The sequence below is a fragment of the Lygodium microphyllum genome, chromosome 3, assembly GCF_053477565.2.
Source record: "Lygodium microphyllum isolate KBCC chromosome 3, Lygodium_microphyllum_v1.1.10, whole genome shotgun sequence".
Classification (NCBI taxonomy): domain Eukaryota; kingdom Viridiplantae; phylum Streptophyta; class Polypodiopsida; order Schizaeales; family Lygodiaceae; genus Lygodium; species Lygodium microphyllum.
The window spans coordinates 140633747-140661265 of NC_141137.1; the positions used below are offsets into that span (position 1 = coordinate 140633747).

The 27519-nt window shown below is 41.1% G+C and overlaps 1 protein-coding gene and 1 non-coding gene across 6 annotated transcripts in view; one reads left to right on the forward strand and one right to left on the reverse strand.

The window, feature by feature from the left end:
• The first annotated feature begins 424 nt into the window (after nt 1-424).
• TRNAR-UCG (transfer RNA arginine (anticodon UCG)) lies at nt 425-498 on the forward strand. Its single transcript has one exon. It is a non-coding gene; the product is annotated as a tRNA-Arg (tRNA).
• A 4222-nt stretch (nt 499-4720) lies between these two features.
• LOC148038961 (programmed cell death 2 C-terminal domain-containing protein) overlaps nt 4721-27519 on the reverse strand; it is a 127928-nt gene continuing 105129 nt past the window's right edge. Inside the window, exons 6-9 of one of the 5 annotated variants that reach the window (XR_015690353.1) lie at nt 5919-6138; nt 5611-5821; nt 5164-5491; nt 4721-4987 (exon numbers count right to left, since the gene is read on the reverse strand). Coding sequence is in view for 2 of the 5 variants with exons in the window: in XM_087674827.1 (XP_087530953.1) it covers nt 5421-5516; nt 5611-5821; nt 5919-6138 (527 nt within the window). In the remaining 3 variants the exon portion in view is untranslated. The other 4 variants (XR_015690354.1, XR_015690352.1, XM_087674828.1 and 1 more) reach the window with 4 other exon arrangements.

The window sequence follows — 27519 nt, forward strand, 5'->3', positions numbered from 1 at the left end:
CACCATACATATTGTATGGTGCTCATGTCGCTTTGCACATGAGACATCCATGAAAGATATTATGTTTCTTTCATTTGTTTTATTAATCTCTCATGCTTTTTTATTTATAACAATGGCATTCACAAAAATACATCAAGAAATAACCTCACATGCTTTTTTATTCATGGCGATGGCATCCACAAAAAGACATCAAGCAATAAACATTAGCATCATAAGTATTGGTTGATTCAAGAAAGCTCAAGTGAAGCTTTTCACACCTTTTCTTAATATCTTGCAATTTTATAATTTCATAATTTAGTATTATCTAATTTCAAACCCCTACCAAAGGCCAACTATAGAAGTCCTACTTTGACATATGCAGGACCGTTGATCTGAATTCTTTCATTTGTTTATGTTTAATTAAAGAGCCTTAATAGATATCTATGACCGCGTAGCGCAGTGGATTAGCGCGTTGGACTTCGGATCCAAAGGTCGTGGGTTCGAATCCCATCGTGGTCGTCTTGAAGAAGATTATGCAATTTTATCCTAAAAATCAATTTTGCAACGTGCGACCTTTTTTCCCCTACTAAAGCGCTACCTGAATTTGCACCAAGCGAATGCAGAGCGGGCATTCAGCATAAAGGGAGATGCTTCCACTACATACAATCAACATGCATTCTACTCCTTATACTTTATCAAATTCCTTGGTTTATGATTCTTATAAATTCAAGCTTTCACTATGCGCTCAACAAACAGCAGATTCATTTCATAGCTTCAAAAAACTTGTAATCTCCTTAAGATTGAGCCCATGGTCCACTTTGTTGTGGTTTTGGACAAAACCATCGTTAAATTTTATTACTTATGCTCTTGGCTAGATAGCTTCCCTATGCCTTTTGCCTTCACATCACTTGAGAATCATCGATATAAAAGTCCTTTAACTAGGTTAAATCAATAAGAGGCTTGTTTGTCTCATGTAACATACTATGCTCAAATTAAGATGGAGAATTGGAGTTAGATACTTTGTACTCCTACTACATCCTATCTAGCAAGCAAGTAACATCATCATTTTTTGTTATTTGTTTTAGCTTCCTTCTCATGTTTCCATAAAAACATTCCATGCAAAATTGAAAAACTTGATGGGAACCTAACGTCATTGACAATTGAAACCATGGTTTTTACAAATATAGTGCATTTATTCAACACAAAAAATATTACATTAAATTATGATATCACCTCGCCGTAGGAAATAACCACACCTTGCCAACCAAAGCATACAAGGGTCTTTGTATAGTTGGATGACAATGGACCTCTCTCTCTCTCAAATTCAATACAAGTGGGCACACTCAAGCATGGAATAGTGTTTCTAATTACTAGATGGTCAATCCAAGTGTAGTTTTGCTCCATATATGATGGAAGGTTCAATTTCAATGACTCCATTCTTTTATAGAAGCACTTTTGATACTTACAACCATGATGGCAAACATTTCAAGTTCTTAAGCACTGAAAGATGGAGTCTCCTACAATTCCATGAAAGATGAATTTATGGGCTAGATGATGTTAAATAGTACAAAAAATGTATAACACATCAACATAAAACATACAAAAAATCGGCTGCTAGTTCTCTGTCTACTTGTTAGCATGATTTGTCTCCTACTTGTGAGTGCTATGCTCAAGTCAAGTGGGATATTAAGAGCTTTATCCAATTATAGGGCCTTTAAGAATTTGTACACGCATTTTTTGAATGATCACTTTCAATCTAGTGTATTTATGGCCTCATAACAATGTGTGTTTAACAAATATAAGTAGCCGTAGCTCCCTTTGTTCTTGCCATTTGGCTTTCATTCCATTAGGATTAGTCCCCTATGCCAAATATATTTGGTTGTGTGCTCATGCCCCAAACCCCAATGTATACAAACTTTTTTGATTTAGGAAAACCTTATCCCACCCCCTTCTGCTCACATTTTTTACTAGGTAACAAAGCATCAAGTTGTTTATGCACCATGATTGTTATATCGTAGCATAATTAACACGATGGAGCTCTTAGCAAAATGGGCAATCACACTGTTCTAGCTTGAAAGGATATGTAGGTCTTTTGTCTATGGGTGAGAAAAATTATGACACATAGCTTCCTAGTTCTTCAATTTGGACCTACCATGCTTTGTCTAGCAACCATTATGTGCCTAAATAAAGGTAGGGTAAGTATGCCAATAGAAGAGGACCTCCCCAAAAAAATCATCACTTCCTCCCATATTTATGTAAAAGTGCACTAGTAAAATATCACTTATACACACCAAATTTACTTATAGTGTAGATTTGGAAAGTCATAATAATTGTTTTGCTATATATAGATTTCTGGTGTCCAAAGGTTGAGTTCTCACTTGGTACAAAAGGGACCTAGTTTTGACATAACTTTTATACTATCAAACTAGAAATGTCAAATCCTTATGTAAATTTGTTAAAATTTAATAGATACCAAGAACCAAAGTTGGCTATGGTCATACTTTATGAAGATTTTAAACAACGGACATAATAAAAGTTTTACAAACCTAAAAAAGTAGTGTATCATTGTTTGTCCTTAATTATCTTGTTACACATAGTTCATGAGCATTTTTTAAGCACACACAAACAATTGAAAATAATCCTTTCAAAATAGTTCTATCTTGTGTAGCTTGTATATCTTTCCCCCTTTGGGATAGATATCCAATCATTGGATACACAACCATTCTCAAACTCATATTCCAATCCTCTTCAAACTAACATCCATTATCTAGAATAGGCTCTTCCAACGTCCTTGGAAGTATTGCCTTAGTCCTAGCTCACTTATTCCTATGCAATTTTGTCCAACATGTCACTGAGGGTCCTTTCTAATGCCATTATTATTGTTCTACACCATAATGTGGGGCTCTCTATTGTAATTCATGTTCAATGATCTAGCAAGATACCCTTGGTATGCAATTCTACAAGAATATGGTTATTACCACAATCATTTAAGGCTTTTAGAGTTGTGTTTGTATCCTCCTTTGAAACTCCACATGTTTGGCGCAATCATTTGAGGTCACAAGCTACTACACTTTAGATGACCAAAGCACAAGACAACTAGAGTAACATGCTTGTATATAATGGGAGGAGGAGATGTTTGCATTTAGCAACTAACATATGGCCAAGATGGCAAGAAATTTTAAGACTTAAGGAGTTGCCTTGTTAACCACATCAAACTATTGCCTTGTAAAAGAGATTAGTCATGACAAGCAACAAGAAAAAAGTAGCGTTTAGCCTCAATCAAGTGAAACCCCTTCATGCAAGTTGCAACCCTTCTAGGACCCATGAATTGCAAGATTTCATGATGCTTGATTTCAAGTGCCTAAAGCTTCAGAGCAACCTTAAAACTTGGAAGGGTAGACTTCAAATGATGAGAGGAAACATAAATAACTTATTTTGAAGAATATTTTTAAAATGGCAATTCTATTTATTCTAGCAATTTTTAAAAATAGAAATTCTATTTATTCTAGCAATTGGCCTTTGTTTTAAATGAACTTCTTTCTTTTCCTTGATGGCAAAGGGTACAAGCATTTATAAACAATGATATTACTTTCTACTTGAGTGCTAGCCCGTACCCTAATGTGAGTTTATTGTTGTTTTGGGCATCATTAGTAACCTAACTCATCTGTAAGAAAATGACTCTAAATAAAGGGATCCAAAGTTACACACACACACACACACACACACACACTGTGTGTGTGTGTGTGTCCAATGAAAGACATGTCATAGGATTGTTAAACAATTGGAATCTTTAATATGAAAAAAAGCCTCGAAAATGTGTGCATGCACAAAGAGAGAGCATGTCAAAGGATTGTTGAACAATTCAAACCCTCAGACATAATATGAAGAAAAGGGCCTTTAATTTTGATCCATTGACAATCAAGCATGATATCCGGTAATGGTTCAATTGGCAAGTCTATCTAAAGAACTTGACAGCCATATTGATTATAAACTTTTCTCCTATCACATTGCAAATATGGTCCAAGGGACAAAAGGAGGGTAAAAACCTTATCTATCACATGATCAATCAACCTTATACCATGCAATGATAAACCATGGGCCTTTCTTGGTTCCACAGTATCATCTATCACATGATGCCAACCAATGATAAACCAACGGTCTTTGTTTCCACTTTATCATCTATCACATGTTAATCAACCTTATGCCATGCAATGAGAAACGCCGGGCTCTCCTTGGTTCCACATTTGCAATTAGTTAATGCACCTATCCACCATGTTCCAATCTTACAGATTTCCAATGGATGGTGCATCTGCACATGCATGCATAATACAACGCTGCCCACATGCGTATATGGATCTAGAAATGTGAACCATCATACACGTACATAAAATGCATGTCACTGAAGGCATGTATACACATGGATGCAAGTCCATATACACAGCATGAATGTATATAGAAGTATTAGACTTGGGGACACCGATGAGGGAAACAGGTCAGAATGGAGTCTGATGAAATAACAGGAGTCAATTCATACACGTACATAAAATGCATGTCACTGAAGGCATGTATACACATGGATGCAAGTCCATATACACAGCATGAATGTATATAGAAGTATTAGACTTGGGGACACCGATGAGGGAAACAGGTCAGAATGGAGTCTGATGAAATAACAGGAGTCAATTCGAAATCTTTGGTATGTTATGGCCCAGCATTCTTAGCGAATCACAATTGCCCTCAAATTTCTGAAACCAAAATTGTGGAACAAATAAATGCTGTATTAAAACAATATACATCTCAGTTTCCTGACTTCAACCCAAAATCAAATAATCCTCTTTAGTTACAACCTACATCATTTACACCAAATATGTGCTTTCTCCAGAAGAGAAAGGTTTAGCTAAGGTGTTAGACCCACTACAATATCATGTCTTCACAAATTCCATCACCAGTGTAGTATTTTTAACTCAGAAAATCAGGCTCGCATGCCCCCCAGGCCCCTAATCAGAATCTGCTCAAAAGGAGAAAAACCATGTAAACTCCAACAGCCCACTTACTAGTGACGCAATTCAACAGGTTCATTTAAATCATCAAAATCGTGACAATATTAATACAATGAATGTATGAATCTAAAACAAGCACAATATCAGTGGAAGGGACCACTTTAATTCATACTGGTTAACCAACCTAAAAGAAGTCCACCATTGTACACAGCCACTGCACCTTGAAGAGAGCCAAAAATCTAACAGAGGATCATCCAGGAAGAGACATAAATATTGGCTCTGCTTAAAGGGCTCATTTGTGTGTGCATCTCAAAGCCTCCCAATACCACTGGTTTCACCATAAAATGGCATCTGAAGTTGAGTACAATCTAATGAACCAGGGTGTGGAGTGCTTAAGATGACGGAGAGGTGAGATAACCCTTGCAATATAGACCAGATCGGTCAGGTCTCATACTGAAGAATTGCAGCCTCTTCTACAATGATCCATGGTTTCTCATTGCCAGTACTACCATCTTGAGCAAGGCAGGGTGCACAACTCTTCAGCAAACAAAACAACTCCATGCATTAGAACATACAACAGGCATAACCTACATTCAATAAGGTAAAACTCTTGAGCAATAAAAACACTGACCTGAGCACATGTAAAAACTATCAACGTTAGCCATTCCCAATCATTTGGTGAGAATGTTGTCAAAGGAGAATCCTTGCAGGCTTGCTGCAAATAATAAAGAAGAGGCGGCATTAATTGCATCTCATACACCCTAGGTCCACCACATACTGAGCACACACCAGGTTCTCTCCCATCTTTGTTAGCCCATAAAGGAGCTCCTCTGAAGCAATACCTACAGGCAAAGGATTTTCACATGTTAGGTCTTTCTCCTATGGCAACAAAATAAGACTAACAGCAATATACAAAGTCCTTATGAACCATATCTAAACCTGAAACATTGTTCTGGATAACAGTCCAATCGTTTTTTGAACTTCAAGTATGTTCGATCTGCTGACAATGCCCTGTCATATTCATAACCTTCTCCCTCCCAATCCTCCTCCCCTCCAGTACTGTCAACTGTTGCAATCGGTTGCTCCAATGCTGAAACTGCACGGCTTCCACGAGAAGGATGGGACTCATTCTGTGAATATACATAAAAGCAAGGAAGCACTGAAACCAACAGAAAATCAGCAATCAGCACATGTGAATTGTGGAAGTGTTAAGAAGCAGAATCCCAACTCTCTTCTTTATTCATTGTGAGAAAACATACAAAAATTACATAGAAAGCTGCAGGTATTAGTGTCCTCCTTTTGTGCTGGACAAAGTAAAAGAAAAAAGTGGAATCCTCTTTAGGGTTGTGTCACTTGAACCTACTTCATGAGCAAGGGACTTGGAAATGGAGAGAAGTAGGTCCTCTTCAAGAACTAATACTTCTCTAGTGAAGAATAATTGTTACGGAAAAAAGACACAAAGAAAAAAGTACTAGAAATCGCTTGCAAAAATGCAATGCATACTTCTGCAATGAAATCATGAGGCCCAAATATAAAATCTTTGCCACAAATCAATTCGTCTAACATTGGGAGATTGTATTAGGTCTGCTGTAGAAATATCTTTATTAATTCAAAGAAGGATGTAGGTAAGCATCAAAAGGATGTGGATTTGGAGTTTGAAGAAGGTGACAGGGTTTTGCTCAAATTTGAAGAAACAAAAGGGTAAGGAAATTCAGCATGTAATCTTTGCAACTGATTAAGCTTCTTTGTAGGATCTATCACCAGGTTGTGAACTTTCAAATTTATTTCTCGCAACAATTAAGTTGTGCACATGAGATTAAGTTGAAATCTGAGTCAGAGTGACGAGCAAAATTGACTTGGAAAGTCAAGGACATTCGCAGAAGTTGTGAAGGACATATCCCAGTGGGTACTTGGGATAGATCTGGGTCAAAGACATTGGATATCCCCATGGAATGACTTTCAGTGTCAAAGGGGTTAGAGGGATGAGCATCTAGTGTCTTGGACTAAGGTTTGTAAAGGTTAGTTTCAAACATTTTCAAGTTCAAAAAGGTTAGGAATTTAAATTTGAGGCTTGACAATGGCCAAAACTTGGCAGGGCCAAGTATTTTTCAATTTGCTGAATTTACAAATGGCTGGAAATTCGGTCAGAGGCTAAGTTTGCATGGGCAGGTTTGCCACATGGCAATCAGCATGATCAGAGGAGCCATGCAAGGCTATAAAGGGGCTGGAGCGGGTAGTTCTAGGGGGGCAAAGACAGCAGCTGAACCCTAATTTGGGGCTTGCAACCTACCCTGGGGCATCAATCTGAGCAAACCATTGTTGCTGGTCGTCCATTTGGGGCAGCTGACTGCTGCTGCACACTGTTCAAGGTTTAAAAGATCAGCACCTTACCCAAAGGATCCAAGTCAATGTCATAAGAGGATAAGGACTCCTCATCGGAAGAGTCCATATCCTACTTCTCCTCCTCCTCCTCCTCCTCCTTCCTCAAAGCCGCTAACTCCTTATAGCCCTTGCACAAATGTCCCTTCTTACCATAGTGATGGCACTGGGCCTTCGACTTCTTCCTATCACCCCTCTTTGGAGCTACAAATGCCTCATCATAGCCTCCATACCGAGATGGAAGCCTCCCTTGTAATCTCAAAGATGCCTCATGCTCAAGTAGCATCAACGACATACAAGTGAAATTAACTAGCATTAATGATATCTAGGCCCACAAAGCATTGGCTACTCCATCAAACTCCACAGAGAGTTTATAGAGCACAATCCCCACAAGATGAGCCTCTGAAAATGCAGATTGCATGTGCTGAAGTTGATCCTATACCCATGTAACACAAGTAAGAAAGACTAGATAGTATCCATCGGCTCAATCTACTGGAGCTGTCCATAGAGAGTAACAACATGCATAGTCGAGGAAGCCTCATACAACATCTGAAGCTTCTCCCATACCGCTGAAGTTGTTTTGCACAAGGTGACTGCTAGTAGAACCTCTTTAGAGATACATCAGAGAAGAGCAAAATATGCATGGGCATCATCGTAATCCCATGTAAGCACAGCTTCCTCATGGTTGACAGGGTCCCAATCATTTGGAAGAGGAATGGGAGAGTGAGACCGCTCAATAGCTCTAGAAACCACATACTATAATCTCTTCCACATAAACCATGCTTTCACGATAGCATTCCATGTGAGATAATTAAGCCATGAGGTTTATTTTTAATAGAATAGTAAGGATGTGCCATTTGGACAGGATAGGATAAGAAGATAAGGGAGAGAAGAGAAGCAAAGAGGGAGTACAGTCAAAGCACAGCACAAACTGCACTGTCAGAGTTCATATGCAGTGCAGAAAGGAGTTAATTAGAAACCAACTGCAAAATCTGGGAAGACCAGGTTGATTCCAGCTAGTAACCACTATCAAAGGCTTGAAAAGATTGTCGTCCAGCCTGCAAAGGGGGCCAGAAAGTGAAAATCGTAGTCAATCCAAGCATTAACTGCAGCTGTACAGCATTAAAATAATGCAGAAAATCAAAATGCAGCCAGCTTAGACAAAACGGGGGCAATAGATGGCTGAAAACAAACAGAAAATACCCAGAAACTGGTCACCCAAGCTGCAACAGACAAAGGAAGTCAGATCAGCAGTACAACAATGTGAGGGTAGACTGTCCACAGCAGAAAATAGCACCCAAAGGCCAAACACGGATGCATAATACCATGTTAGAAGTGGGTGCGGCCATGGAAGCATAGGAGACTATTGTAATAGCAATAGAAGCATAGAAGGCTGCTGTAATAAATTGCACAACATGAGAAAAGAGAAAACAGAAGAAAACAAAAACACTGCAAAGAGAGAACTCAAAGATATGCTCAGGAAATGGAGCCCATATACCAAACAGGAGACAATTGCGTTCAACAGTGAGTCATTGGTTGTGTAGGCACTAGCGCCAGCTCCCTCTCCAACAGCACCTACACTAGAAGTCTTAAAGTGAATGATAATGATTGAGGAGAAGGAAGCCTAAATAAATAGGCATAAAATAATGCCAATAATACATCAAGTCGGCCAGCATAGTAATGGCCTAGAAATGCAATCACCAGCCAATAAAAGCCAAAAAACAAAATAATAATATTAAGTCAAATGCCTAAAATAATCTCACGTGCCCATCTAACAAATACAAATGCACAGACTTACTCATTAACCAACTGCTAAAACTTCAAGCAACAAAAAAACTACAATCTCACCTTTTTCACATGAAATTGTCCAAAAATCTTCCAACAATCAAACAAAGAGAAGAGAGAAAGAACCTACCTATTTATTATTCACAACCACCAATCCACTTGCCACACTGTTTATACAGCAACCATGTGCTAAACTCTTGCTATCCAAGTTGTCCAATGAGATCAATATATGCACAGAAAGGCTTTGATTCAAGGACCCTATCACGCTTGTGGATCGACCCCAATCAACCCTAGGACTTTCCCACACATCCAAGGACTCTAACACCTTCATTATTGGACTCAAATCACATCCATCTATTGACTTCACCCTATCCAAACCCTAGAAAACAAAGCAACCATAGTTTTTTCATGCAGCAATCGTACATCATACGCGGACGGGTATGAAAGTATGATTGGAGTATGATTCACACCCTGGGGCTGAATCATATATTGCCTAATTTTATTTTATTTTTTTAACTAAAATATATCTAGATCTAGTATTTTATACTAAATTGAGTAAAGAAGCTAACAAGTTGAATGAAAACTAGAATTCCATCATTTCAATAGCTTTGGTCTACTAGCAAGGCATCCAATAATCAAGACACAAAATTGATTTGCCAAAACATATTCAGATTCTCATTTCCAATCATTAGAGTCTAGACACAATTTAAGCACTGATGGCTACAAGTGAAAGAAATTCAAAAAGGGATATATAGGTCAAAACAAACTGCCATAAAGTCCAAGGGTTGCATAACAATAGAGTTTAGACTCTAGAGTTTGAGCTACAGTAGAAGGCTGAAGCAAACTATATGGGAAGAAGAGTAGAAATATTGATCATGGACAAGATCCACCCTCCTCATCCTCCTCCTCAATGTCCTCATCCTCATCATTGTCATCCTTCTCCTCATCTTCCTTATCATCACACTAAAAATTTCCAACTATTTTAGCCTTGCTAAAATGTCAATTTCAGCTGTAAAATCAGAAACTTCAGAGATTTGAAAGCCAACACTAAAGGGGAAAAGAGTGTTTGTCAAGAATTTGAGAGTTTACTGGCTAAATTTGTGAGTTGAATGGCGTTAATGTTTAAAATTTATAAAAATTTCAGTCTTTAGTCTAAGAAATTTGCAACAATAATTAGCCAGAGAGATGCCGTCTGAAATTTTAGACCGAAAAAAATAACACATGTAAAAGATGAGCGAGAGGGGGAAAACAGTAAGAAAAAGCTTACTCTTCAACTTTGGGGCAGATAATATCCAAGCTGAAGGCTAAATCAACCTGTTGAGCAGTCCATGAGCAGGTTTCCATGTTTTAGGGCAGGGAGAAGGCAGGTGACAACAAGGAGACTCCTTCCTAGTGAAAATCGTCAAGTGTTTTGTATGCTTTTTGCAAGGCCACAGCCTTTTTGGCAAAATTGTGATCTTATTAGCCTTTTCCAGCCCATTTTTTTGTAAAAAGTATGTCAAGTATGAAACAGGATTTCATGCTCTTGTTTTCATATGTTTTTCAGACGTCTACATGGTGAATCACACATGTCTGATAAAAACTATGACAACAACTTTAAGCTCAAGCTCATGGAACAAACTTCGAAATAAACCTACCCTAATAGTTCTCATTTTCCTACACTATTCCTCTCACAAACAAAAGGATTTCTTGAGACACAATTATGAGAAAATCATTTTCTCATGTTGAAGAACTCTAAGAAGAAAAAAGGGCCTCAGCTTGTAGTGTTGTAATAACCAATTTTAATGAGAAGTAGCTCTAAAACAATAGCAATATCTGTTGGTTATGAATTGATGGTGTCATGAGGACTTGTATTTTTGAAACCTCACTTAACATGTGGATTAATTTTTAATCACATGGTTAAGTAAATGTTGCACATGTGAGGTGTAATTGGGATTAGATTAAATTTACGAGTCTAGGACTCGAGGAAATCAAGGGATGTTAAAGGCAAAAGTTGCTATAAGTTATGCCGCACAGGTACTTGGTGGTATCTGGTGCCAGTTGTTGGCCTAAGTCATTCATTTGGCCATAAGTGTCAATTGGTGACACTAGAGAGGTGGCGTTTAATGGTACCTAAAGCCAATTTGATAATCAAAGATAGCACAGAGACACTCAAGAATAGAAGTTACCAAGCCAATTTAATTATTGGCTAGTCGTACTATTTTTCAGGGCACCAAAAAAATTATTAAATTAATTTTTAGTATTTAAAGATTGAAAATTAATATTTAATTATGGATAATGCTGAAAAAACCATTTCGGAAGACTGCTACTTGTCAAAAATACCCATGTAAGATTGAAAAACGTCTTTAGAAGCTAGAGAAATGCATTTTAGTGTATTCACTCTGCAAGAGGGAGAGAGGAGATGCTGCTGGTTTAATTTGCAGTCATTGGAGGACCTTGAGAGGCAACCAAAGGCAGGAGAAGACCTATCAACAACAGGTGACAACATCTACAAGCTGTTGAGACAAGGCAGCAGCAGTAAATGACTGATTTTCTTCAATTCTTTGCATCTACAAGCTACTAAGATAGGGTAGCAGGAGCAAATAACATATTTTCTTCAGTTCTTTGCAAAGAGAGTCTGAATTTTCTCTCTCCTCAGTATTCTCTCTCATCTTCCAACCTTTCTATAGCCTTGCTCCGAAGATTACAACATTGAGATCACCAAAGGTTGAGAAATTTCAGATTTCTCTACTGTAAATCCTAATCTACAGCAGAAATTAGGGTTCAGCAGCAACCTTAAGAAGCATGCCAGAAATTGGAAGCTCGAAGTCTTGGATTCAACAGGGTTGCAGCCATTTTTAGTCAAATTCAAGTGGAGGGACCAGCAAATCAATGAATTTGGGGAATTTTCCATCTCCATCAAAGCGGGTGAAGGCCAATTGATTACCGAATCAAGGGGCAAATCAAATTAAAGACTTACTGGTCATTTTGAGCAGCAAGGGGAGTTGGAATACCGAAAGGGATTGGGAGAATCCCATTGTACATCAACTTCTTCTTCAATTAAGTTAAATAAATACCAAAAGGGACGCCAATTTTGGAGCTAATAGGGTGTCCAATGTCCAAGATTATGTGGTAAAGTATGCATTTCAATTTTGTGAATTTGTTAATTATTGTAAATAGTACTTAATCAAATTATTTACCACCCTATCCGAGGAGAAAGACTAGTTTCAGATGGAGCTTCCCTATATATGCCCCATGACAAGAGGACAAGAATGGTTAACTCCATACATGCTTTCAGCTCATGGTCCATGGCTAAAACCTCTGCAACAAAAAAGAGAAATTTTTTTGTCTGAAACTCGTACTACTCAAATGAGAGAGAAACAAACCCCCAAATAGCTAAAAGATTATCTTTCGAAATGAGAAACCGATTGATCATTAACCAAAAATTGAATTTGATTAACGGCTAATTAATCCTTGTCTAATTAATCATCAATGAGCTTCTCACTAAAGTAAACTTTAGCACTAAGGCTACTTTATATCTCTGAAGTCTGATCAACCTCCTATGTGTCACTCCCATGATAATAAGGTCATCAATAACAAGATTACCAATACACACTTGTCACCCTCAATCTTGTAATAAAGGTTGGGATCATGATCCAAACAATGGAAACCACTACGTAAAAAGAAGCAATCAATACTCTAGTACCAAGCTCGAGGAGCTTGCTTTAGGCCATAGAAAGCCTTCTGCAACATGTAAACATGCTCCTCCTTCCCCTGCACAAGAAAATTGGAGGCTATGAGACACATCTCCTCCTCCAAGATACCATTCAAAAAGGCCGACAACTTTACATCCATCTGATAAAGCAGCCAATGGTGATAAGCAACAAGATCCAAGATAGCTCAAACAGTGGACATCCGAGCTATAAGTGCAAAGGTTTCAAACTAATCCAAACCTGCCCTTGAGAGAATCCTTTGGCAATAAGCCGAGCCTTATGCCTGTCCAAGGTCCCATCTGCAATATACTTGGTCTTATAGACCCACTTTACACCAATCACCTTTCGCTTCTTCAAACGAGAAACCAACTCCCAGATCTGGTTCCACTCAATAGAATCAAGCTCAATCTACACAACACTACGCCAAACCTCCTATGCAGGAGCCTCATCAACAGTACTAGACTTACAGTCTTGAAGAATTTGAGACATAAAGACATAGTTCACGCAGAGTGAACTATCCCGCTGAGCCTAAATCCGAGCTGATCTGCATGGGCCAAGAGGCGTCTCGAGGAATTGCGAAATTTTTGAATCCTACATGAGCCGCTAAAACTACCAAAGAATGGCGATAGACTCATCTTGCTATGAAGGAGACTGAGAGGCCTCCAATACTTGCAAAGCACATGTCTGTGATAGAGATTTCCCCCTCGTTAAGTGTAAGATTGAAGTACAACAATGGAGCAAAAAGAAGTGAATATGACTGATATGTTGGAACTTTCAGTAGCTAATATGTATTCAGCTTCAGTAGTACTTAGTGCGACGATGTTCTGCAATCTGGAACACCAAGAAGCGGCCCCACCAGCATCTATAAAGACATACCCGTTGGTGGACCTAGGAGTGTCCAAGTCACCTGCCATGTCTGCATCACAATAACCCTACAAACTAAGTGCACCCTGCCCATAGCAAATGCACTTTCTTTGTGTACCCTTTAGGTATCGAAGAATACATTTGACAGCCTCCCAATGTGTTTTGCTAGGATTTAGCATAAACCTGCTAACAACTCACACTGCATGAGCAATGTCTGGATGAGTAGCAACCATAGCATACATAAGAGAGCCACAAGCTGATACATAAGGAACTCCCTTCATAGCATTTGCTTCCACGTCATCTTTTGGGCTATTGGCTTTACTAAGCTTAAGATAAGGAGGTAAGGGTACCCCAAAAGGCTTAGCTTCAGTCATGTTAAATTTGTCCAGTACCTTTTCAATGTACTTTTCTTGAGATAAAAACAGCAATTTCTACATTCTATCTCTGCAAATCCTCATGCCCAAAATATGCTCTGCATTCCCCAAATATTTCATGGAGAAAGCTGAATTCAGCTGATTTTTTAGAGCATCCAACCTAGTCTTTCTTTTCCCAGCTAGCAACATATCATCCACATACAAAACAAGTATGATGGGACTACCATCTGCATCATTTTTCATGTACAAACAATGATTTGCATGGCTGTGTGTAAACCCATGAGATAGCATAAAAGTGTCAAAATTTTTGTACCACTATCGTGGTGCTTGCTTCAGCCCATACAGGCTACACACCATCTGCTCTTTTCCAGGAACTACAAAGCCTTCGGGCAGTTTCATGTAGATTTTCTCATCAATGTTGCCATGCAGGAAAGTTGTTTTTACATCCATTTGGTACAGCTCAAGTCCAATACAACAATGAGAGCAAAAAGCACATGTAGTGTGGTCATCTTCACAACCGGTGAGAAAACCTCTTGCAAGTCAATCCCTTCCTTCTGTGCATACCCTTTAGCAACCAATCTTGCCTTGTACTTGGGTTTCCCATCAACTGTCTTTACTTTGTAAACCTATTTGTTTGGAAGAGACTTCCTTCCTTTGGGCAACGATACAAGATCCCGAGTATCATTAGCATACAGAGATTTAATCTCTTCCTGCATAGCTAGCTCCCACTTACTGTTGAATTGGCATGACTTGGCCTCTTTGTATGTAAAAGGCTCACCCTCATCTGTAAGCATCACATAATGCAAGGAGGGGTCAAACCTATGTGGTTGCCATCTTACATGTATAGACCTGCGTACCCAGTGATCTACATTTTTAGGAATTGGGTCTACATCTAGAGGTATGTCATTTTCAACATTTATTGGCTGCTGTTAAGCCATTTTAAGCATGCTATTCATGTTGTACAGCACCTTCATTTTCATTACCAGCACCTGCATTTTCATAATCAGCAAGTCTATCTTGTTGTCCATGACCTCCTTGTGCTCCTATTTGCTGTCCATCCTCATTTGGCTCAAAAATAATTGGTCGATCATCAGTTTCAGCCTGTGGTACAACACCATGAGGCTCATCATCTGAAGTAATAGGTGGCTGCAAATTCTGAAATTTGACCTTTTTCATATCTTCATTAGAGGTTAAAGTAGCTTTCAGCAATTTTACCTCATTAAACACAACATTACGACTGTGAATAATTTTATTGGACTGAGGTAACCACACTCTGTAGCCAAATTCACCCTCATCACCATAGCCCATGAAAATGCCTTTGGTGGATTTTGAGTCAAGTTTGTTCCTCAGCTCATCTCGAACATGCACAAAAGCATCACAACCAAAAATGCGGAAATGGTCATATGAGGCCGATTTGCCAAACCAAACCTCCTCACAGATGCCATTATTTAAGGACCTCTTTGGAGAGCGGTTGCAAGGTACAGCTTACCATCCCCAAACTGATGGACAAACAGAACGAGTCAATCAAGTCATTGAAGATATGCTTAGGGCATATTGTTGTCGCGAACCCAAAAAGTGAATTCAATACTTACCCCTGGTTGAGTTTGCCTACAACACTTCTTACCAACAGAGTATTCAGATGACCCCTTTCCAAGCATTGTAGGGGCATGATTGTCGTACCCCTTTGAACTTCTCAGACCCAACTTTGAGGGTAGAAGCTTCTAGGCAGATGCTGGAAAACATGGATGATCAAATCAAATCAATAAGATATGACATTCAAGCTCCGAGGTTTTGAGTGCCTCTCCCCAAAATTCGCGAGGGAGATTAGCAGTGGACAGCATGCACTGCACTCTTTCACATAAAGTCCTATTATATCTTTCAACCACCCCATTTGAAGAAGGGCTATGAGGGGATGTAATCTCCCTCTTAATTCCATGCAAGTCACAAAAGGACTTGAATTTAGTAGATGTGAAGTCACCCCATTGTCAGTTCTCAAGCATTTCAGCTTTCTACTCGTCTGAGTGGTCACAAATGCATGAAAAGTTTTAAAAACAGCAAACACTTTACCTTTTTTTTTCAACAAGTATACCCAAATCTTTTTGGAACAATCATCAATAAAGGAGACAAAATACGGGGGGTGTTTCCGTTGACCCGTCAAGCGGGTCGCGTGATGCCACCTACCTATTGCATGGCACTCGGCTGCGGGCGCGATTGACCTGTCATGTGGCACCTGACTATGGGCGACTCGACGCTCCCTGCTCGCTGGCGTGCTGGTCACGCTCATCGCTGGAGTGTCACATCTGGTGCCCATGTGCTCTGCAGCTGGCGTCCACTGCCCTGTCGATGCTAGTCTATAGCATAATCACGCCACACGCCAGTTGGTCACCTCGAGCAGTCTTCTGCTCGTTTTATGCTGCAGCCCAGCGTCGACAGGGCAGTGGGCGCCAGCTGCAGAGCACATGGGCACCAAACGTGACACTCCAGCCGGTCACCTCGAGTAGTCTTCTACTCAACTACTGGTCTTCTTCACGGCCTCTTCATTTATTGACTACATATCGCATGTTAGCTGTATCTCTCGACTCGGGAAGCGTGCACAAACTGTGCTCTGATACCAGTTGTTGGAACTTGGGTTGAGCAACAGTTCGAGGAGTAGAAGTGATGGTGAGGGATAGAGAGAGTGTGAAAGTACGATTAGATCTTACAGAGAGTTAAAAGTGCGCCAGTGTCCTATGTGCAGATCACCAACACTCCTATGTGAGTACAGGAGTGAGTAAAACCCAACAAACAACCTTGGAGTGATAGGTGATCAACATACAAGGGTCATCCACTAAAGGAGATTAAATTTAAAGCATTGCAGAATGCTTCAAATTTGTCACGAGGAAGAGCTTTGATGAAGATATCTACCACATTCTTGTTGGTAGAACACTAGGAAAGACTAATATCCCCTACATATGGCCTCTTTCTGACAAGACTAATATCCCCTACATATGGCCTCTTTCTGACAAAGTGATATTGTATCTCAATGTGTTTCGTGTGTGCATGAAACATTGAGTTCCGTGCCACTGCAATGGCACTCTGATTGTTAGTAAACAAAGGAGTACCATGACAAATACATCAAATTCAACCAACAAATGTCTAAGCCATACACATTCAACTATAGTATTAAAAGCTGCCATGTACGCAGCTTCACAAGACGATGTGACAACAGTAGATTGTTTCTTGCTAAGCCAAGAAATACCAGAAGAGCCAAGAAAGAAACCATTGCCACTGATAAAGTGACAAGAATCAAAATCACCAACCCAATCTAAATCACTACAAGCACCCTAAGCTATCAGATATTTCTTATCTTCGTCAAACTCTGACAACAACTCACAACCAAGAGATGATAGAGTGACAATCTTGAACTACATAGGCTAATAGGAACTTGGAGGAGATCCATACTTGGAGCCTTGTGCTTTCACTATTAGTGTGCTTTGCATCTCTATTTTCTCATATAAAGTCTTGTACTCATTGTCATTACTCTTTGTCTATACATCTTTGTGCTCCTATCTTGCATGCTATTGCTATTGGTTTACACACATTCTTGCATGGTATCAAAGATACAACTCTTGATTGATCCTACTTGATTGTTACGTTTGAGGTTATGTATATTATACTTTGTATCTTCATCCGCATTATCAAGATTCAAGATGACCATGATTATGAAAGGGTGCTTGGACGAGTGAACAATTCCCCTATCAAGGCATTGTCCAAGTGGCACCATTACATAGCACTTTGCATGTGCATGATCATACCTACATTGCCTTTTGCATAACTCCAATGCATTGATATTCTATTCTTGTAAACATGCATCTATGCGCATTTATACGTTTTCAAACTTGGAAGTGGTCGATCTAGATCCACTATATTTGTGGCATTGCATTGCACATGGCAATCTCGAGGCAATCCCCCTAGCTTGCCTAGCTTTGCTTTCCACTCTTCTTTTTTGCCTCTCCACATGTCTACCATAGTTGCTTCACAATTAGCCTATTTCCTTTGTCATCAATACTAGTAGTGGTAAGGATAGACATGTTTGTTTTGTGAAGATCTTGGGGCTGAACATCCCTTTCTCCCTTTTCGAGCATTGTTATTCAATCGATCGAGAACTTTTTTTGAAAAACCCTCCTTAATGTTAAAATCTTTTGACAAACAAAACAAAAGCCCTAAGGAGAGGGGGGAGAGAGAGAGAGAGTACATTCTGTTTCCATCCACCTTTGCGGGACTCAATAGGCCATTGGGAAACCAACGAGCACCCTTTGTTCGATGCTCTATCCTCTATGGGGGTGAACACTTGAGCTCCCTTGGTAAAATAACCATCGCCTCTATAGTCTTGGTAGGTCATTGGGCAGCCAACGTACATCCTTTGCCTGATTCCCTAGCTGCTTTGGGATGGGATACCTTGGGAAAAAAAAAAGAAAAAGGACTTCGGCTTGTTTGCCGTCCCTTTCTGGTTCCACTTTGGCCTTGAGAGGGGGTGTTGAGCTAAAGTATCATTAGCTTTCATCAAATAGTCTCAAAACTCAAGTTAGTTAATGCATTTTAACCATTTCTTTTAAACAGACACAGTTCAATAGAGTTTCAATATCCCACATGTAAACCCTAATTTCGAAGGCTCCAAACTTTCTATAAATGGACAACCTACCCTCCCACTCAATCTAATCTCGTTTTTGCACATTTCAAGTGCTAGAGCTTCATTGCCCACACCCCATTCGCAAGGGATATCTTAGCCGAAGCTGCCCATCACTATCTACCACATTTTGATGTCTATTTCCAGCCTTCCCGTGCAATTTCCACCCCCTACTGCTGCCGCCAACTAACACCCACACTCCAAGAGGTTGTGTTTCAACCTAGCGGCCTACCCCAGCTATGTTTGCTGCATCTACACCTACCACAGCTGCCGCTGACTCTTCACATAGGCTGCATCCACTCCAAAAGGCTATGTTTCATTCTTACCAACTGTTGCCTACATCACACTGCTGCATTTTGATCTTCCTAGAGCCACCCAACCTATGGTGGCTGCGATTGCAAATTCTCTCTCCTCTACCTGTCTCTCACTTATATCCGGCATTCATATTGCTGCACTTACTGCTACAAACATCTTCGGAGGCTACCTTTTACATTTCGGGATCCGTAGGAATACGACACTCTCTCCAACTCATTTGTTAGCAGTCCAAACAGCTCATGTGTGAGTCTAATCTATGCGGGGCATAGCTAGGTTATTTAGGTATTTTATTATGGTTATTATAATGCTTATTTGGGGCATTTTATGCTGGTCGACCTACCCCTATTTTGGCATTACTTTCTTCTTTATATACCCAGCTCCCTCCTCATTCAATGACATCATCACCTACAAATTTTGTGGAGAGAGGGAGCCAATGCCAGTGCCTTGGAGCCATAGACTCACACTTATACGTGTCATTCTCGTGTTTGGTATATAGATTCTATTTCCCTAGCACATCTCTGAGTTCTCTTCTTTTGCAGTGTTCTCTTGTTTTCTTTCTCTTCTGTCTTGTGTTCAACAATTTATTTCAACATTTATTTATGCTTCCATTGCTGCATCACTTCTGACATGGTATCATATTGCAGGATCTAGGTTCCTACTGCAATTATTCTGCTAATTATAGGTCTCTCTTCCCCTATTGATCAGGCCTGCGTTGTTTAGACCAGCAACCCCAGTTTTTTCCAACATGCGCCTGGATTCCAACCTGCAATCGTCAATTTGCTGCATTCAATGCTCCATCAGCCTACGTTTTTCATTTTCAGCCCGTAACCATGGCTGGGTGATTGTTTGTACAAGCTGTTTTTGCTGTTTCTAGCAGGTTTTGACTAATTTTTCTTTATTTTGCAATAGTTGCCTTTCATTTTTTATCAGATTTTTTGTTACATTGCATGTGAACTCTCATTTTGTAGGTCTTTGCTATTGGTTTGGCTGTATTCTCTCTCTATATACCTTTTATTCTCTATCTTCTCTTCTTATCCTCTCCCAATGGCTCCTCTGAGCACTTCTGTAAATGATAAGTTCCATGAACTTGACTATCTTACAAGAAGTGTTGTGATGAAGGCTTGGTTTGTGCAAAAGTGGATTTGGTACATTGTATGAGGACTATTCCTCCTCCTCGGTGTCCTTTTCCTCTTCCCAAAGATTTTGATGAGGATAACCATGAAGAAGCTGTGCTTACATGGGATTCGGACTGAAACAAGCCTTCCTTCTTGGAATGGGTGGTGATAACCTGATTTAAGAGTTAATTACAACAATAAATAAATGCACATAAAATGAAATACACACTTTACCATAACATTCTTGGACAGTAGACACCCTGTTGGCCCCAAAATTGGCGCCCCTTGCGGTATTTCTTTAGCTTTCATTCAATTGGAAGGAGTACAACTCGAGATTCTTCAATCTCCTCCTGCTAACCAATTGCTCTTGCTGTCATAAATGACCAGCAAGCCTTTTGGGTCATTTGCCCCTTAATTCACCCAAGACTTCTTCTCCAATTTGACCCTTATCTGGCCAAATGCTGCCCCAAATCAATTCGGGATGGGCTAGCTCCTAAAATCCCTTGATAATCTTCAAATACAGCTGCTTATTTCAGTCCCTTGAGCCTTCAATCTCTGGCACAGATCCCAAGGTGGCTGCTAAACCCTAATTTCTGCTGTAAATTAGGGTTTACTGCAGAAATTACATATCAGCCCACCAAAAATGGCTGAGATCTCCTCTGAATGGCTAAGAATTGCTGAGCATAGGCTGAAGGAGATGAGAGAATGCAGTAGAGAGAGAAAATTCTCAGTTTTGTCGCGAAGAACTGATCAAAATCCGCTGCTGCCTTGCTGCACCAGCCCCAAACGGATGCACCACCAACAATAGGAGCATCAGAGACTGTGATCTTCAGGAGAAAGTGCATCAGCAGCAATTGCCAGCTTCCCAAGGTCAAGAAAATGCAATCTCCATCACCAAAATGGTCTCCAATGGCTGGAAAATGGCCCCAAAATCTTGGCAGCAACAGTCCAACAGCTCAAAAATGTAAAAACGAGATTTCCCTCTCCCTTCAGCCCTATTTAGCCTTTCCCCCACTTGCATGGGAAAGTTTTGCCAAGTGGCAGCTTTCTTAATCCATTTTCAGCAATTTCCAGCCATTTAATTAGTTTTCAGAATTAATTAATTCTGAAAATTAATTCAGCCCTTAATCCATGCCCAAAAAATTGACCTTGCCCATCCAAAAATTAATTGGCTAGGCCATTTGCAACCCAAAGTGGTCCCATGCATTAATTGACCCTTGGACAAGCATTAATCCATTAATTAATGCCTAGTCCCTAATGTCACCACTGACACTTAATGGCCAATTAATGGTCCTAGAAACAAGCTGACACCAAAATTCACCTAGAATCTGTAACTTGTTACAACTTTTGCCTTTAACACCCATCTTTTTCACAGGGTCCTTGGGCCTTCAACTGTAAAAAAGTAGCTTGCACCTCACATGTGCAACACATGTGCATCTTTTAATTGCACATTTGATTAATCCTTTAATCAAATGTCAATTAAACATAAGCAAAGCATCAAATTTTCACGTCCTCGTAACACGGAAAATGCACGTGCATATTTTACACTACTTCAGTATATTTCTAAAGAAGTTCTATCGGCAATTACCTCTCTTTGTTCACTCTCAGTTCACTCTCTCTCAGTCTTGGTCCGACGCTTCCGCATCGCTGCACTTTGACATGGTATCAAAGCGGTGAAGACAAACTAACTAATTGAAGAACTTACCTGAAGAGGAGATTTCAGCGCGACACAAGGCTATGTTTGCAGCATTCGAGGGCGAGCGGGAGGGCTGCGCATCGGAACAAGGCTGAAGCGAGTGTGGGCGCACAGAAAAGAAGTCCAGTTGGTGAATTTGTTGCAGATTGTTGCTGTTTGAAGGGGAGGAAGGCTGTGTTTTAGACCTTCCATTGCAGATTTTACCTTTTCATCGCCTCTGGGGTCTGAAGAAGGTTCAGGAAGCGGAGGAAAGAGCCCTAACATGCTGCGTTTTCACAGTCAGAGGGGGCTGCTTTTGAATTTGTGCAGGCATTGCAAGTAAACATGTCTACAGAAACTAACTTGGAGTTCCAAGCGATTATGGACAGGAAGGTGCCTGCCCTACCGGCTCTTCCATTGGATCAGAAGCTTGATTGTGACAATTATCGCATCTAGCACGTAATGATATTGACCATTCTGGAGTTTTATGATTTGGCAGAGCTTGTGATGGAGGAGATTAGCCGGCCCTCGATGCGAGATGAGTCCAAACTCTCTTCCAATGCTCGTGCGGAGTTGACCAAGGCCCAGTCTCATTGGGACAAACTAAATGCCAGGATTCGTTCTTTTCTTTTTCTGTCTTGTACTACAACCGTGATAGCTCACATCGAGCACTTGACGATGGCTTGAGAGATATGACTGGAGCTCGACCAAATGTATAATCGGATGACCCTGGCGAAGAGGGTTTCTTTGGAGGTGCAGATACGGACCTTGTCCGTGAATAAGTCTTCTACGCTGTGGGAACACACCAATAAGCTTCGGCAACTTCAAATGCAGTTTCAAAATGCACGGAAGCCTATTTCCTCCGAAGACATGGCAATCACTCTATTGTCCCAGTTGCCGCCACGATTCGGTACTTTTTATTTCACTCTTATTGCATCAGGGCGGGAGTCGACTCTTTGATGGGAAGAGCTGGTTCCTATGGTCTTGGACCAAGAGGAACAATTGAAGGGACAGAATGCTTCCAAATTGGAGGTATTGATTGGTCAAGCCTCTTAAAAGAAGGACCAAAAGAAGAAGAAGTAGGATAACAAATCCAAGAAGGACAAGGAGAAGAAATCGACCTACCATATTTGTGGTAAAACCAGTCATTGGAAGAAGGATTGCTCCAACAAGGACAAGAAGGACACCAAGAAGAAGAATCCAAAGGATTCTGGAGCAGTGACTGCACCCTCATCAGCTGCTTTTCTACACTTAGCGGTCATTGAGGACCCTACACCGAAGACTTCTGATGCTGCGATGACAGCTCCCCAAGCTCGAGACTGGATCATGGATAGTGGTGCCTCACGGCACATGACTCCTCCCATTGGTGTTGCCCATTTGCAACCTTCGCATGGGCAAATTCTCATTGGAGATAGCTCTTCTGTGTCTATTGCTGCGCAAGGTGAGATGCAGCTAATTCCAGATGGACGTGGTGATACCCACACTTCCGAGGTGTTGCATGTGTCAAGTTTGGGGTATCATTTGCTTTCAATCCATAAGATTTGTTCTCTTGGCCTCTTGGTGGAGTTTGATAGTGATGTTGTTCGAGTTCTTAATCGTGGATCGAGGAAGGTTCTCTCTTCAGGGTATGAGGAGAATAGCATTTACAAATTGAAGTCTTCTACAGCTCTTACCTCCCTTTCTTCTTACCTCTCACACACAGTCCGAGCTATGGCATGCTCGGTTTGGCCACCTGAACTATGAGTACCTTCGAAAGGCGTCGCAAGGATTGTTTGTCCAACATAGTGGTGAGCCACCAACCATGTGTCTCCTACATTCGTGGGAAACTGTATCGGGACACAATTCCCAACAAAGTTTCGTGGTGGTCTACTTCACCTAGGGAGGTTGTCTCTACGGATCTTTGTGGCCTGATACCGAGTCCTTGAGAGAAGCTTGTACTTCATGTTGATCGTAGATGACTACAGCACGATGACATGGGCCTATGACATTGAAGTCGAAGGTTTCTCTTTGAGGAGAACCGATCTGGCCGGAGACTGAAGACCTTGCACTCAAACAAGGGTGGTGAATTTGTATCTAATGAGTTTGCCCGTTTTTGTGCAGATAGGAGCATTCACCAGGAGTTTGCTAACACCAACATTCCTCAAGAGAATGGCATTTTGGAGCGGAAGAACCGAAGTGTGATCGAGATGGCGCACACCATGATGGAGCACCGACAAACACCTTGGTTTCTGTGGGCTGAGGTAGTGGCTACCGCAGTTCACATCCTCAATCAATCCCTCACTTCGGCCATTGACAGGATGACACCTTTTGAGGCTTACTTTGGGACTACTTGATGTCTCTTATTTCAGGATCTTTGGGTGTGACGCCTCTGTACAAATCCCAAAGCCGCAGCGTGACAAGTTTAAGGTGGCTTCTCGACGACAGGTTTTTGTTGGCTACAGCTCCCAGTCCCAAGGTTATCATTTGTTTGATCCCGCCAAGCGAGATGTCTACTCGAGCCGAGATGTGCAGTTTGTGGAAGTTCCGGCCATAAAGGGGGGTGAGGAGCACCCCGTCCTTGGAGATCCAAGGGAGAGTTGGGCTCCCGAGACAATTCCTTTGGAGCCAAAGCCTCTTGATGGAGATTCTTCTCCTAATTCTGAGTCTTCCCTTCCACCGACCACCCCAATGGAGCTTCCACCGGTGGATGTACCTGAGTCTTTAGCAAATGGAGAGCGACGGGGAGAGATCCGCAGGGAGAGATCCGGCCTCCTCCTCATTGGGCCCATGACACACTCCAAGATTCAAGGATCGAGGGGGTCCCTAAGGAGTGGCAACCGCAGGATGGACCGCGGAGGTCACGGAGAAATCAGGCACATTCTAGGAAGCTTGTTTGCTCTAACTATTGTTTGATTGCCCATGTTATGCAAGATCGAGAGCCCACTTCAGTGAAGGAGGCTTTGCAGTCTGACCATTGGCAGAAAGCTATGGAAGTTGAGTTGGAGGCTATTGAGAGGAATGGCACTTGGTCCCTTATGCCTCGTCCCTCTCACAAGAAGGTGCTTGGTGTTAAGTGAGTCTTCAAGTCCAAGTACCTTAGCAATGGTTCTTTGGACAAACACAAGGCTCGCCTTGTTGCTAAAGGTTTTGCTCAATGCCCAGGCATTGGCTTCCTTGATACTTTAGCCCCCACTGCTCGTATGGCGACTATTCGAGCTGTTCTTGCTTGGGCTGGCCATAGGAGATGGCTTGTCTATCAATTGAATGTGAAGTCGACCTTTCTCAATGGTGACTTGCAAGAGGAGATCTATGTAGAACAGCCTCCTGGCTTTGGATATCTATGTATGCTGTTTACAAGTTGAAGAAGGCCTTGTATGGCCTCAAGCAGGCTCCGCGTGCATGGAACGAGAAGATTAACTCATTTCTTCAGTCAAAGTTGGGATATTGGCACTCCAAGGCCGATCCACAGCTTTATGTGCACACTTTCGAGGCTGGTTGTATGCTGTTTGTTGATGATTTGATTCTTACAGGTGACTATGCACAGAAGGTCCAAGAGACCAAGATAGCTTTACATCAGACATTCGAGATGACGGATTTGGGGCTTCTTCATTTCTTCTTGGGTCACAAGATTTATCAATCTCAGAGGGGGATTTTCATCTCTCAGCAGAGATGCATTCAAGAGCTCTTGATGACTTTTGAGATGGAGACTTGTCGGCCCATTTCTACTCCTATGGATCCGAACTGGAAGGCCACTTCACACTCAGCTTCTCCCTTGACGGCTGCTTCCCGCTACCGTCAGCTAATTGGCTCCTTGATTTGGCTACTCAACACTCGTGTTGATCTTTGTTTTGCTGTGGGTCTTTTGGCGGGGTTCATGAGTGAACCCAAACAAGTGCATTGGCAAGCTGCCTTGAGGATTCTTTGGTATTTGAGGGGGACCTCTAACTTAGGGATTTCCTATCCAGCAGGTCCAGATGCTTCAGATCTTGTTCTTGCAGGTTGGAGTGACTCGGATTGGGCTGGCGATGTCGACCACCGGCGGTCTACTACAGGCTATTGTTTTACTTTGGATTCAAGTCTTATCTCATGGAGTAGTAAGAAGCAGCCCACGGTAGCCCTTTCTTCTACTGAGGCGGAGTATCGGGCCACATCTTCCACCACATGTGAGGTTGTGTGGCTTCGGTGATTGTTGGAGGAGCTTGGCTGCCCCCAAACTCTCCTACTGTTCTACCATGCGACAATGAGAGTTGCATTGCCTTGGTAGGGAATCCTATCTTCCATGCCCGAACAAAGCACATTGAGATCCAGTATTACTTCATTCGGGAGAAGCTTCTGGATGGGACCATTGATGTGGAGTACTGCAAGATGGAGGATAATCTTGCAGATTTGTTCACGAAGGTGCTTCCCTAGTCTCTTCTTCGAAGACATGCCAGATCCCTCAGTCTTTTGACCTATTGAAACCAGCCTTCCTCCTCAGATTGGGTGGTAAATCCCTGATTACAACTTAATTACAGCAGCAAACAATAAATGCAAATCTGAAAATACAAATTTACCTACTGATCTTGGACAATGCACACTCGATTGGCCCTAAAATTGGCGCCCCTTTCGGTATTTCTTTAGCTTTATTGAAGAAAAAGTTGACTTACAATGAGATTCTCCCAATCCCTTTCGGTATTTCAACTCCCCTTGCTGTCCAAAGTGACTAGCAAGTCTTCAATCTATTTTGCCCCTTTATTCAAGTACTCAATTGGCCTTTACCCACTTCATAGACGATGGAAATGCCCCAAATTCAATGGCTGGCTAGTCCTACACCTGAATTCAGCTGAAATTCGCCTTCAACCTTGTTGAATCCAAGTCTTGGAGCTTCCAATTTCTAGCACGCTTCCCAAGGCTGCTGCTAACCCCTAATTTCTCCCGTAAATTAGGGTTTACGACAGAGAAATTTGCAATATCTCTGTCTCCAAGGGTCCAAATATTGAGATCTTCAGAGCAAGGCTATGAAATGGCTGGGAGATGAGGGAAAAAACTATAGAGAGAAAATTCAGAGTTTTGTCGCGAAGAATGACTGAAAATCAGTCAAGTGCAGCTGCTGCCTTGCCACAACAGCATGTAGATGTAAAGAGCTGAAGAAAATCGGTCATTTACTGCTGCTGGCCTACCTCAACAACCTGTAGATACTGTCTCCTGCAGTTGATTGGTCTTCTTTTGCTCCTGGCTGCCTCAGAAGGTCCTCCAATGGCTCCAAATCAAACCAGCAACCTCCTCTCTCTCTCTTATAGGCTGAATTTATAGAAATGCCTCTCTCCAATCTCTAAAGACGTTTTTCAGTCTTACATGGGCATTTTTCACAAGTAGCAGCCTTCGCAAACGGTTTTTCCAGTATTTTTCATAATTAAATATTAATTTTCAGTCTTAAAATACTGAAAATTAATCTAATAATTATTTCGGTGCCCTGAAAATAATCTGATTGGCCAATAATTAAATTGGCTAGGCAACTTCCATTCCGGAGTGTCTGTGCACCATCTTTGACCATCAGATTAGCATTAGGTATCATTAAACGCCACTTCTCTAGTGTAACCAACTGACACTTATGGCCAAATGAATGACCTAGGCCACTAGCACTAGATACCACCAAATACCTATGCGGCATAACTTATAGCAACTTTTGCATTTGACATCTTGTGATTTCTTGGGGT